The 15087-nt window shown below is 41.4% G+C and overlaps 1 protein-coding gene across 1 annotated transcript in view; it reads right to left on the bottom strand.

Moving 5' to 3' along the window:
- The window catches only part of LOC126143981 (mast cell tryptase-like), a 66504-nt gene that overhangs the window by 24951 nt on the left and 26466 nt on the right, over positions 1-15087 (bottom strand). The window contains exons 2-3 of the mRNA XM_049915462.1: positions 2280-2439; positions 656-822 (exon numbers count right to left, since the gene is read on the bottom strand). Coding sequence (XP_049771419.1) covers positions 656-822; positions 2280-2373 — 261 coding nt within the window. The 5' untranslated portion in view covers positions 2374-2439. The remainder of the gene's footprint in view (positions 1-655; positions 823-2279; positions 2440-15087) is intronic.

A 15087-nucleotide genomic window follows, 5' to 3' on the forward strand; every position in this document is an offset into this window, starting at 1 on the left:
TCATTACCACATCTCTTAATCAATTTGATATTGTCTTGCAAAACTGAAGCCTATGATCATAATTGTCTTCCAATAGCCCACGTATGAGATGAGGTATGTAATGTTCAAATTTGGCCTTATGTAAAATTCTTTGCACAGAAGTTCTAGAAACATCCTGTCTGAGAGATAATCTGCAAGGAGGCACTTTAGGGCACTAGATAACCTCTTGTAAAACCTTAAGCTTGGTTTCTTCACTTAATCATGGCCTACCTGACCTATGGCAACCAGTGCCTGATCTCTGGCAACCTGCTGCAGATCCACGCTTCTATAAACATTTCCATAAATTGTAGACAGCATTGTTTGTAGGTGGAAGAGTGTTGAAATTATTAGTCTCCTCATTTATTATTACATTATAATCACCTTTGTATGACATTTTTAGAGCAAAGCCTCTCTCTTCATTAAAATCATTTTCACAACAAGTCAGAATTAGGAAAGAATGATGTCAGAGATGTTTGATTTAATAGCAGTACACTATGGTTTTTGTATCTATAATTATCACAACCAGGCTTTAATTGGTAATGACTTTTTTCCCACCCCATACATAAGTTTCCTATGAGAAGTACTAGTTCATTGGTCTCATAATTTCACCATTTTTAGTACTTGGTTATTAACTCACCTGCCAGGGGTATGCTCCATAAGAGGTCTCGGTGCCACCAACAATCTTAGGATAAGGGGCTCCATTCCTATGTGGATGGTGCTCAACCTCTCTTGTTCCACAACTGATGACTGGCACAGGGCTTGTAAAGGGAAATTTAGGATAGCCACCACTTCTTCGTAATCTGGCTGTTGCAAAAAAAGGAATTAAATTCAGATTTTTAATTAATTTATATGCCTTACTCAGTACTCATTTAAAAATTACTACTTACAGTGATCAAACAGTCCACAGGTGTACTGTTGGTCCAAGTGTCAGTGGGCACAATATTTCAGCAATCAGCATGTCACCCTCATCAGATGCACTGATGAACCAAGTTCCTGAGGGTGTGTACTTATATATCCTCCCACCACAAGCCATTCCCTCCATGGTTCGCACCTGAGGGCATGCATCGGCAGTCGAGCTTGTGGGGAGACTTGCAGCAGCATCAGTTTTGATAAAGTTTCCCTGTCTGCTCTGCTTGCCAGATCACTGAGCTTGCTGCGCATCTTCTTAATTAGGCCCAATGCTGATTCCCAAGCCTTGCTGAGATTATAGCTGCAGTCCTGATTGATAAGATTATCCCTGTGTGAATTTCAGTGGCTTCTTTAATGGCTATGTCCCATTGGAGGTCCACACAAAAATCCTAGTATGTTCATATTCCATAGAGTAATTCTCTAACAAACAGTGCTCTGTGACTGCTGACTTATTGGAGTACATTAGTCAAGCGTGCCACTGGTCTTCTCAGCATCGACCAATGATGGTGCACACTGTTTGTCCAATATATGTCTTGCCACACTGACACTGAGTCTGACATACCCCAGCCTTCTACAAACCGAGGTAATATCTGACACTCCCAAATAATGGCTGCGTTTCATTTGGTGGGCAAACGATGGTTATTACATGGTGCATTTTCAGTACACATCCAACTTTTTCCAATAGCACGCTGGTGTGTAGTATAAATGCGGTGGCTACCTTTTCCTCCATATTTTCTTCTGCCTCCACAGGCTGTACTGTGGTGGTGGAGCAAGAGTGTGTTTAATCTACCATTCTAATATCCATTTTTTTGGAACACAGTTCTGAGGTGCTCAAGTTCCTGTGGCAGACACTCTGCATCCAGGATGGCATGTGCTCTGTAGCATGTACCAGGATTTTACCACAGACTTCCAATACAGGGGCAGCGTCATTAGAGAAGCCAACAAAATTTGCACCGGGGAAAATCTTAGCAATTGGTAGTGTGGCTATAATCTCAGCAAGGCTTGGGAACCAGAACTGGGTCTAATTAAGAAGATGCTCAGGAAACACAATGATCTGGTGACTGGTGTGGGCAGAGAAACTACTTCAAAGCCACCTCAAATGCCTAACAGGTAACACTTACCCTCAGGCATGGATCACAGAGGGAATGGCTTGCAGTGGGAGGGGATATAAGTCTACCATGCACCCTCAGAAGCTCAGTTTGTCAGTGCACCTGATGATGGTGATATGTCTGATTGACAAAATATTGGGACTGTTGGAAACTATGGACTGGCAGCACACCTGTCAACTGTTTGATCAGCAAATACACCATGAGAAACAGAAGAAATACTTCTTACAGTGTCTGTCGACTTACGTGGAGCCTGTGTGTATTTCATATCTTCGTGTGGCGCAGCCAATAACAAGTGTGCCACAAACAAAATTCCCGTTGTTTTACCAATAAGCAGCATTTTAAAAAAGTTATGTGGTGTCCTTTTTTGTAGATCCTTATTTGGCAGAGCACCAAGACCCTCCTTCTGAAATGTATAGAAGAAATGATTGTGATATGGTGAAGACACACACAAACGTATTAAACGTATTAAAGTTATTATTTAAATATCTCTGTAAAATGTTATCATTACAAATCAAAATAAAGAAATATGTGGAGCACACTTGGTAGCTCCAGACACTGACATTTTGATCCTTCATAAAATAAATTTATACCACAGGAGTGGGAAAAGACTTAACTCAAGTTATGCTTAAGTGGGTAGTAATATGTGTTAAACTATAGCTCTTGTATAGAGGTTTCTCAACTACTAACATTAGATGGAAGCTCCATTTGAATTATAATTATTTGCAGTCTGCTTTTGTGCTGCAACAGGTTTTCTGTGTACACTTGAAAATCCATTTCAGAAATATGTCAGATTAACAAAGAGACAGATGAGTTTAATAGTTATTACCTACAGGAGTTACATCTCCTAATAGACGCAGCAGATAAGAAATAAAGTAAAGAGTACTCCTGATTTCTGGAACCACAGGATGCTTCTTCAGGGAAAAAAAGACGAGGAAAAAGTCTGGAGACAGTGGGAACATAGGACAGGGAAAGAAAATGTTGGGTGATGGGATAGAGCAGAGGCAGTAGGGGAGAAATCAGCCACAACTCATGACGGCACTTCTAACCAAGGTTTTGAGTGACCTGTATTTCATATTTCTCTCAACAATTTCCCTCTTTTAAGACCATGATGTGTTATGTTTTTTAATGTGTGTTCCTATTGGCTATTCTGGGAGTTGTACCATCTGGCAGTAAGAGTACACTTTGTGATAAAAAGTATCTGTACACCTGGCTGAAAATGACTTACAAGTCCGTGGTGCACCCCATCAGTAATGCTGGAATTCAATATGGTGTTGGCCTGCCCTTAGCCTTGATGACAGCTTCCACTCTTGCAGGCATATGTTCAGTCAGGTGCTGGAAGATTTCTTGGGGAAAGGCAGCCCATTCTTCATGGAGTGCTGCACGGAGGAGAGTCAGTCAGTGAGGCCTGACTCGAAGTCTGCATTCCAAAACATCTGACAGGTGTTCTATAGGATTCATGTTAGGACTCTGTACAGGCTAGTCCATTACAGGGATGTTACTGTCATGTAACCACTCTGCTACAGGCTGTGCATTATGAACAGGTGCTCGATCATGTTGAAAGATGCAATTGCCATCCCCGAATCGCTCTTCAACAGTGGGAAGGAAGAAGGTGCTTAAAACATCAATGTAGGCCTGTGCTGTGATAGTTCCATGCAAAACAACAAGGGGTGCAAGCCCCCTCCATGAAAAACATGACCACACCATAACACCACCGCCTCCAAATTTTACTGTTGGCACTGCACACACTGGCAGATGATGTTCACCGGGCATTCACCATACCTACACATTGGATCACCACATAGTGTACCATGATTTGTCGCTCCATACAAAGTTTTTCCACTGTTCAATTGTCCAATGTTTACACACCTTATACCAAGTGAGGCATTGTTTGACATTTACTGGCATGATGTGTGGTTCATGAGCAGCCGCTCGACCATGAAATCCATGTTTTCTCACCTCCTGCCTAACTGTCATAGTACTTGCAGTGTATACTGATGCAGTTTGGAATTCCTGCGTGGTGGTCTGGATAGATGTCTGCTTATTACACATTACGACCCTCTTCAACTGTCGGCAGTCTCTGTCAGTCAATAGATGAGGCTGGTCTGTATGCTTTTGTGCTGTACATGTCTCTTCACATTTCCATTTCACTATCACATCTGAAGCAATGGACCTAGGGATGTTTAGGAGTGTGGAAATCTTGTGTACAGACATATGACAGAAGTGACATCCAATCACCTGATCACATTTGAAGACCATGAGTTCTGCAGATTGCCCCATTCTGCTCTCTCATGATGTTAAATGACTACTGAGGTCGCTGATATGGCTTTCCTGGCAGTAGGTAGCAGCACAATGCACCTAATATGAAAAACGTATGTTTTTGGGGGTGACCAGATACTTTAGGTCACATAGTGTGTATATTGCAACTGAGTACTACTCACTGACAACAGCCTTTTGTACTTATTTGTTTATGTATTTGTTATGCAACTTCATGGCACTGATTGGTAGCTGTATGCAATACTGTATGCAAACACAATTTTTAAAAATTGTTCTCATATCAATGGAAGAAAAATGTATTGCTCCTACTGTAGTATGTAAACAACCCAGTGTATAAAAATGCCATACAACTGTGGACATTACTGTGTTAGAGGAACATGAGAGATTTACATGTCTATATTACCCCAAATAATCAGCTGTAACTGACAGTCTAGAGAAGCAAATTAAATGAAACCATCATCAGATGGACAAGCGGCTTCTAGAACTAGACATATCTTATACAAGAAGCTATATTAATTAAAATAACAAATAATGCTCCTAAATGCAGTATGCAACCCTGTCATCATGAGGTTGCTCCAACCACATAGAATATTGAGTGAAAAACAAAGTTTTTCATGACAATGACTAAGATACCAGTTCTGTTGTGATGACTGACATCGCTATATTAACATGGTACTTTCATGTCGACTTGAGTTGTGAATGAAAGATGAAAAAAATAAGTGGTTAGCACTAGACAGTGAGGGGAACACTGGACCAAAAACTCATGAGAGAGTAAACTACTTGACACAACTGAAAGCTCATTATTTGAAATCATTAAAGTAAATTTCATACTATAGTGATATTTTTCTGGTATGATGGATTTGTTCAAGCATCAAATTTCAAATTCAAGATGTTCCTTGACAGTGGGTCTTTTGCAAATGCTTGCTATGAAACAGTTTTTGAACCAATTGGAATTTTTGCGATGCTCAAATACTCTCTCACAATATGTGGAGCAAGTGAATCATTTGAATTCTTCATTCACTCTTCTTATGATGGAGCACTTGTTCTTTGGTATTTATGGATAACATATAATAAATCTTAAAATAATTAGTAATTTTTTGAATTCATTGTATGCAAGAAGTAGGGTATTCAAATTTCAGATATTTATCACTACTAGTACCTTAAAACTTCTGTTTTCCCTTCTGAGTGTTCACAGTGTTACTTCAGTGATGTAGTGTAATGATTCTTTATTTTTCTGTGTCTCCAAACCTGTAATGCCACCAATGCATCAACATGTTTTGTGACACTAGAGTACAGAGCCATATGAGATACTACTGGGTCTATGTTAAAACTACAAAAGCTGCTCCCTGTTTCCCAGGAACACAGTCTCTAACCTACCACAATGCAAATTTCTATGCATAATTAGCAAATTTTATAATTTTGTAAGAATGCTAAGTCAACCTATGGAGATCACACCATTGGTAAAGTAAGTGTGGGATAATAAGACTCTATGGTCAGTGGTTGAGGGCCTATGAGGACACTTTCAGTTCACTATGAACAATTGTTAGTCTACATGCATTTTTGTTGTGTCTCCATGTTGCCAATAAACTTGCTATCTGCATTTCACTAGAAGCTTTCCAACCGAGAATTCCCACATTCTTGGCCCCGCAGTGAATGATAACAGTACTACAACTTAAACAGTGCAATTTGCCTGATTGCCTTCCCTATGACAATGGAGCCATCAAACAATTACTGCTCATGTGACGACAGGTACAAGAAAGTGACTATCATGATACTTTGTATAACAATTTTTATTTGCCTGGATCAGTGTACAATACATGTGAAACATGAAAGTGACATTCTTTACTACAACAATATCTATATATTCATGGACAATGTGTGATGACTCTTGATCTTCTTCGTGATGAGTTCATTCTGTCTTCCCACCAACAAGACACTGTTACACAGGCTATTTTGGACATAAACAGCACACATTGTTTGATTTTACAGGTCCATCCGCATTGGGCACAGTCCAGCTGAATCAACTTGTAGCCTCATGCAAGTGCCAGCCAGTTGATCCATGAATGAAGATTCTCAGTTTACCATCACATTGTGCATAGCCCATCCACTATTGCCTGCAGATGACACATTGCACCACATTTATGACAAAATTTCTGTGGAGCTTATGTACAAAGTGCTTTTCACCCTAAACTGCCACCCACCAACCAGAACAGCTGGTAACACGGTTCACGATCATTGAGTTCATTTTACATATCCTTAGTATCTTTGGTGACACTTCCAAGTTTGTTGCCCTGTTGAGCAACATAGCAAAACACACCCAGATCATAAGTAATGTCATATAACACCTCCAGCTAAAGGCAAATTCAATGTCAGCAAAACACCAGAGCAGCACTTATGACAAGGAATTTACAGTGAAAGATTAGACAACAGAACGTCATCTCAGCTTTGGAGGTGTCCCCATTCATATCAACTCGTCAGACAATGCATTGTGGACGCTAAGGCTCATCAAACTATCACCACAGATACAGTTAGCAGTCATTTTACATGAGAACGAAATTATGGAATGCGAATTACTTCTGGCTGACAGACATTTTGTTATTCTCTAGTACCCACAATATATAGATGTACCGGACAACAATGGCTGCAACCAGCATATGCAGTGAACACAATGCCACCTGCAGCCAAGGGCTGCTGAGGTGCCCCAAGTGATTCTATACACTCATGAGAGTGATGTCACGAGCCTTCTGTCATGGGTACACTGACCTTCAGTCACCCATGATGGCCACACCTCCTGCTGACAACAACTTTCTACTATCATGTGAGCTGGTGTGCCCCTGGCTGTGCTGGTTCCACACTCGCTTTAGCAACAAGGATCACAAATGTTCCATGCTGTGCAGTCATCTAAACAGAATAGTTTTGCCCCAGTTCTAAGTAACAGTAGTAGGCTCTACATGTTAGATCACTCAACAAATCAATAGTTTCTGATTGATCACCAATCCCAAGGGGAACTCACCACTGGAGCTTACTATATCAGCCTTCCAGCTGTTGTTGTTGTTGTGGTCTACAGTCCTGAGACTGGTTTGATGCAATTCTCCATGCTACTCTATCCTGTGCAAGCTGCTTCACCTCCCAGTCTGTACTGCAGCGTATATCCTTCTGAATCTGCTTATCATCTCTTGGTCTCCCTCTACGATTTTTACCCTCCATGCTGCTCTCCAATACTAAATTGGTGATCCCTTGATGCCTCAGAATATGTCCTATCAACCGATCCCTTCTTCTAGTCAAGTTGTGCCACAAACTCCTCTTCTCCCCAATTCTATTCAATACCTCCTCATTAGTTATATGATCTGCCCATCTAATCTTCAGCATTCTTCTGTAGCACCACATTTCGAAAGCTTCTATTCTGTCCAAACTGTTTATCGTCCACGTTTCACTTCCATACATGGCTACACTCCATACCAATACTTTCAGAAACGACTTCCTGACACTTAAATCTATACTCGATGTTAACAAATTTCTCTTCTTCAGAAACGCTTTCCTTGCCATTGCCAATCTACATTTTTTATCCTCTCTACTTCGACCATCATCAGTTATTTTGCTCCCCAAATAGCAAAACTCCTTTACTACTTTAAGTGTCTCATTTCCTAATCTAATTCCCTCAGCATCACCCGACTTAATTCGACTACATTCCATTATCCTCGTCTCGCTTTTGTTGATGTTCATCTTATATCCTCCTTTCAAGACACTGTCCATTCCGTTCAACTGCTCTTCCAAGTCCTTTGCTGTCTCTGACAGAATTACAATGTCATCGGCAAACCTCAACATTTTTGTTTCTTCTCCGTGGACTTTAATACCTACTCCGAATTTTTCTTTTGTTTCCTTTACTGCTTGCTCAATATACTGATTGAATAACATCGGGGAGAGGCTACAACCCTGTCTCACTCCCTTCCCAACCACTGCTTCCCTTTCATGTCCCTCGACTCTAATAATTGCCACCTGGTTTCTGTACAAATTGTAAATAGTCTTTCGCTCCCTGTATTTTAACCCTGCCACCTTTAGAATTTGAAAGAGAGTATTCCAGTCAACATTGTCAAAAACTTTCTCTAAGTCTATAAATGCTAGAAATGTAGGTTTGCCTTTCCTTAATCTATTTTCTAAGATAAGTCGTAGGGTCAGTATTGCCTCACGTGTTCCAATATTTCTACGAAATTCAAACTGATCTTCCCCGAGGTCGGCTTCTACCAGTTTTTCCATTCGTCTGTAACGAATTCGCGTTAGTATTTTGCAGCCGTTGCGTTCTTTGGGATTGGAATTACTATATTCTTCTTGAAGTCTGAGGGTATTTCGCCTCTCTCATACATTTTGCTCACCAGATGGTAGAGTTTTGTCAGGACTGGCTCTCCCAAGGCTGTCAGTAGTTCTAATGGAATGTTGTCTACTCCCGGGGCCATGTTTCGACTTAGGTCTTTCAGTGCTCTGTCAAACTCTTTACGCAGTATCATATCTCCCATTTCGTCTTCATCTACATCCTCTTCCATTTCCATAATATTGCCCTGAAGTTCATCGCCCTTGTATAGACCCTCTATATACTCCTTCCACCTTTCTGCTTTCCCTTCTTTGCTTAGAACTGGGTGTCCATCTGAGCTCTTGATATTCATGCAAGATGTGCCACAAACGATTCTCCTTTCAAACTTTACAGAACTGTTAGATGCACTGCAGATCTCGGCCTTTGTGAAAATTTACCAAGGCAGTTTTTTGGTCGTTGATGTTCAAGAACCAATCTTAGGTCCAGATTTCCTCCGTTACTTTCATCTCACCCCAGATCGGACGTGAGGAATCATTTTCCATACCAGCAGAGAAGAACCTGTACCTGGATCATAGGCTCCGACTCCATTGGGCCTGAGGGGGCCTGAGGGGGTCTGAGCCCCCTCAAAAACTCGTTCGGGGGGGGGGGGGGGGGCGGAGCTCCCCCAGTAATTTAGGAAAATTATTAGTTATATTATGCTTTGTAAAATCACAAAATTATGCTGGAATTTTTTATTTACCTAGATGATGGTAGTTACCTTTTAAAATACATTCAGTAATGAGTTAAAACAAATAATTATTATGGTAGTAAGCAGGTTAACTGAAAACGAGTGGTGTGAATCATGATAGTGTTACGGTGCTGCGAGCACACACAGAATTTGTCTCGGTGCGCGAACCTTCGGGTAAAGTCTGGCGCCGGCGGGCCAGCGCTGCGGCCGTGGCGCCATCAAATGGACTGCAGCAGAAACGCCTGGAACCCTCCGCCTCGCGTCGCCTTGACTTTTCGAGACATTACGACGCCGCGCTACCGGTATATGAAGTCCACCCTGCTGTCGCGGTCATTCAATGTGGATAGTTTCATTCAGACGTCTTTAGTGTTCCAACTTTAGTGTCCAGTGGACTATTTCTTATGATTATATTTTATTCATTTACTTTAGTCTCTTAGTGTATTGTTAATTAAGTTTGCAATGGATAAATTTGTTGCCAAAAAGGCGCGCTTGGAAGTTGATGATACTGCAAGTCAACCTCCAACAATTATTGTGTCGTCAATTACTTCGTCGTATTCAGGCGAGGACCGTTACAGCTGAAAACTGGTCAATCCGGTACCGGGAGATCATTTCAGAAGTCTTGGTTGATCAAATATACATGGCTAGAATATGATGCATGTACCGACAAAGTTTCTTGCAAAAACTGCAAAGAGGCAGATGATAAAAATCTATTACAATTTTCTTCAAAAAAGGAAGATGCATTTACTTCCGTAGGGTTTTCTAATTGGAAATAGGCTTTGGAACAATTCCGTCTTCATGAAAATACGTTTACGCATAAAGAAGGTGTTCTGAAACTAAATTCTATCACTAACCGAAGTGTGGCCGCCCAATTCAATGAACAGTTAGATAGCGATATGAAGAAAGGCCGTTTAGCTCTTGAGACAGTTTTTACTACCGTGCAATTTCTATGCCGCCAGGGACTAGCAATTAGAGGGCACGAAGATGTACACACAATTTTTTTTTTCAATTGTTGGAACTCTGAAGGGCGTTCAGGGTAAAGTGGACGTCCCACAATATTCAAAACGTGATCATTGATCGACTAGGAAAGTCTGTGTAGAGAAAGGTATTGACTTCAGTCAAGAAGACTGAACATTTTTCTATTCTGGTTGACGAAACAAGTGATTCTTTGATTCACGAACAAGTGTCTTTTGTATTCGTATTGTTGATGATTCCGTAATTATCAACAAATTGGCTTATATGAGACCCCAAACACTGAATCACAAACCCTGTGTAGCATTTTAAAGGACGTATTTGCTCGTCTTGATTTGTCAATGGATAACTTAAGAGGAGTCCGCCCCCGGTAGCTGAGTGGTCAGCGCGACAGACTCTCAATCCAAAGGGCCCGGGTTCGATTCCCGGCTGGGTCGGAGATTTTCTCTGCTCAGGGACTGGGTGTGTTGTGTTGTCCTAATCATCATCATTTCATCCCCATCGACGCGCAAGTCGCCGAAGTGGCGTCAAATCGAAAGACTTGCACCAGGCGAACGGTCTAGCCGACGGGAGGCCCTCGTCACACGACATTTCATTTCAACTTAAGAGGACAGTCCTATGATGGTATCTCGTTCAAAGGACTAAAAAAAGTTAGTTTTGGACATACAACCAAAAGCACGTTAGGGTGTAAGACCCAATTAAAACCCGTTATTTGCGTACTTTTTGACTGAAAGTATTAGGCATACTGTATTAACCTTATTAACTGTATTAAAACATTAACTTTGATACGTTGTTTTTATTTAGTGAACCCTGAGCCTTATTCAAAGTAAGTTTAAATTAGCTATTTCACTTATTAATCAAAGTGCTATTACTGTGCGAAAGCAATATTTTGTTTTATTCTTTTAATGATAGTTTAGGATTTATTTAAATATAATTTCAGTCTTTTCAGAGCTATATATTCACTACTCTGTAATAGTCTATAAGCATGATTATTACTGTAAATTAAATTAGCTTTTGACGAAAATGCCGTGCGTGTTTATGTTTTGTTTCTTTTTTCAAAGCCAAAAAATGTGGTACGCTTGTCGAGTTTCCCGAAGTGTCGAGTTATCGAGAGTCCAGTTTTCGGGGTTCTAATGTTGATCATATGACTCTAAAATGCTTTAAAAAACTTTCACTATTTTTCATCTCAAATTTAGAAAATTTCCCGGGGCAAGACCTCCATTATGCCTCTTCCCCCCCCCCCCCCTCCCCAAATATTTTTTATAAGTCGGCGCCGTTGCCTGGCATCACTGGTAGTCCGCCACCTTATGGACAATCATCTTCTGAGAACAGTAGTCTTTGAACATCCCCCGCTTGATCTACATATGACATTTGGCTACAGCTACTCAATGACTCTCAGAATCGGAGATACAGAAGGCCCCGACAAGTCACGAAGAAGTGAGGAAGGAGAAACTCATACTATATAAGGGGAATCGTGAATTGCATGGCCGCAATTCTTTTGTTAAAAAGTGAGCTAAATGTAATGCATCCTTATCTGCAACACCTCAGATGGCACCAGCACCACAAATCGAGCAGAATGCCAGCAGATGGCTACAAGCAGCCAGAACTGCTATCAAGTAGGCATTGTCAGACAGTCTGACAGCACCTATGCTGTGCCCATTAATCTAGTGCCTAAGAAAGATCGACTGTAAACATTATGTGGTGATTATCGGGCTGTCAATGCTTGCACAATCCCTGATAGCTACAAAATACTGAACATCCAAGTTTTTACTCACACCTTAGCAAGTAATTCTATGTTCATTGTAATACACGGTAAAAAAGCTTACCTACAAATTCCTTTGGTTACTACGGACAAATCCAAAACAGCGATAATAACAGTATTTCTGCTCTAAGAACTTTTGTTCGTGCCTTATCGTTTGAAAAATGCAGTCCAAACACGCCAATGCTAATTAACGATATCCTCTTCAAGTTTCCCTTTGTCATGCATGAACCTGTGTTCAGTGTATGCCGCCTGTAGAACCTGAAGAGGGTCATTGTATGGCCGAAACCGGTTATGACTGTGTCATAAACATGTGATTACCTCTATAAATAAACAAAAAAATTTTTACAAAATAATCAATCACGCACTCCATAGACAAAATATCGTTTTTTCCAAAAGAATATTTCTCAGCCACTCCGTTAGTTGTAATGGGATTCGACCCACGACTCATCGCATGGAACTCATCTGTCAGCATCCACAGCCTAGAAATTATCACAAATTACACCAATTTCTCGGCGTGAATAAGTTTTGCAGACATCATTGTTTCATGTAATAGCCACACAGACCCCATTGACAAATGCACTGGGATATGTCCATGCGGAAAAACCCTGCAAATGTACCAAGCATTTGATGAAATTATGCTCAGTTTATCACATGCTATGATATTAGCTCATCCACTCACGACCGCTCCCAAGTCAGTTATTTCTGATATGAGCAACACTGTCGTACTCAGAAACCAACCGAATCTCACTGTAAGTCGTCAGCTTGTGATAGAGAACTGCTCATGGTACGTGAAGTAGTGTGGCATTTCAAGGATGATACTGAGGGAAGACCACTTACTATTTATTCTGACCGCCAGCCACTGGTAGAGTCCATATATAATTCACCAAAAGACTGTTGTCCCCCTCCTCTCTGACACCTCGATTGCATCACACAATTTACGATTGATGTTCAGCACCTCAAAGTTGTGTACAGTGTCATGGCTGACTAACTCTCTTGAGTAAGTGCACTATCTGTTGACGTGAACTCCAATGGGCTCACCAGAATGTAAGATCAGGATACACAAATATGTAATCCCCTACAAGATACTGCGGCCGGTTTTAAACTTGAACGGTGCACCATCCCTGGTTCCTCTGAGCAAGTTTGGTGTAATGTATCACAATATCATCTTTGGCCTCTAGTCCCACTCAATATGCAGAAACCTATTTTTCATAGCTTGCATGGACTGTCACACCTGGAAACATGCCCTATGACTAAGCTAGTTGCAGACTGTTTGTCTGGCCACACGTGAAATGAGACTGTAAATAGTGGATTCAAACTTTCACAGCTTCCAACTCTGCAATCGGATGGCACACACAACTGAAGCACAGGTGATATGAAATACCTAAAGGTCGTTTCCAACATGATCGGACCCTTCCCAGAGTCAAAAGGTTTCTAATACATTCTTTCCACCATGGACTTCCTCACCCATTGGGTCAAAGCCACATCCTTGCCAGACATCATGGCAGAAACGACAGTAAGAGTGCTTGTCCACTTGCGGATCTCATGTTTCAATTGCCCTGGCTGCATCATGACTGACCAAGTTTGCCAGTTTGAATCTACATTATTTTCCAAACTCTGTCATCTTTATGGTGTTCAGCATTACTGCATCACAGTCTGTCATCCAAAAAGTAATAGTTTAGTGATACACTGGCATCGAAGGCTCAAGTCAGCGCAAGGATCACAACATCCCATAATTTTTCTTCTCTCTCGCCGAGAAATGGTCCACTTGTGCCCTGCATAACGTTCAGCCATGGCACAGTTGATCATGTGCACCTGTGCGAAGCTGACTTCAACAACTGTGACCTACTCCTCAAGTGGATTGGGGGGGGGGGGGGGGGAGCGGGAATTCGTGAGGTCGTAGCGTCGATAACGCAAGTGAGAGATAAGAAGACTCTTTGGTCACTGGTTGAGAGCCTATGAGGAAAGTATCTTCGACATTGTCAGTTTGCGATGAAGAACTGTCTAGTGTACATGCATTCTTGCTGGATCTCCATGTTGTCAATAAAGTGTATCTTAACAGCATTAATCTGCTGCCTGCATTTCATTACAAGCATTCCAGCCAGGAATACATACAAACTTATGCGATCATTACAACCAAGCTCCGAAAAACTAACTGTCCTGTGAGATTTGATACACGAACTACACTTTTTGACAGTGATTACCAGAGAAGCTTACAACTTTCGCTGCTTGAACGTGTGTCAAAGTTTCACTCACACTAGAACAACACTTAATGGTAAGGTCCACTTCCTGTGAACTGACGACACCAGATATTTCAGTAACGTATCCAATGACCAACGACACAGCATATGTTTGTTTACGTGAGGATCCAGTGGTTCGAATGGCTCTGAGCACTATGGGACTTAACTTCTGAGGTCATTAGTCCCCTAGAACTTAGAACTACTTAAACCTAACTAACCTAAGGACATCACAAACATCCATGCCCGAGGCAGGATTCGAACCACCGACCGTAGCGGTCGCGCGGTTCCGGACTGTAGTGCCTAGAACCGCTCGGCCAACCCGGCCGGCGTGAGGATCCAGTTTAGATGAATAACAGTATAGCTGTATTTAAGCACCATGACTAACAACTCACGTAGCAATATTATTAATAAGCCATGAAAGGCATAGTCTTGAATTCTTTTTTATTTGCGCAGCAGACTGTACCGACAGAAACTTTAGAGCAGCAGAAGTACTTGCTGGAACGGCAAGTAAATTACATATCCTCTCCACCTTTGTTTGCTTGCTTCCTCCACTGCTGTTTCTTTTTCTGCTCTTCAGTCGATGGAAAACTGCAAAAATAGGAAACTTTCGGTCAAATAGCATATTCGCTTCAGCATCCACTCGCCGAAGTAGGAAAATACTGCTTCTCAAAGACAGAAACAGGAATACTCACATACCTCTTCTGGGTAGTTGTTTCTTTTTGTCGGTTAGTTTTTGTGCCCCTCCATACCTGTTGGGCCTCTCTCACCAACCCTTT

This window comes from Schistocerca cancellata, chromosome 2 (assembly GCF_023864275.1).
Source record: "Schistocerca cancellata isolate TAMUIC-IGC-003103 chromosome 2, iqSchCanc2.1, whole genome shotgun sequence".
Taxonomy (NCBI): domain Eukaryota; kingdom Metazoa; phylum Arthropoda; class Insecta; order Orthoptera; family Acrididae; genus Schistocerca; species Schistocerca cancellata.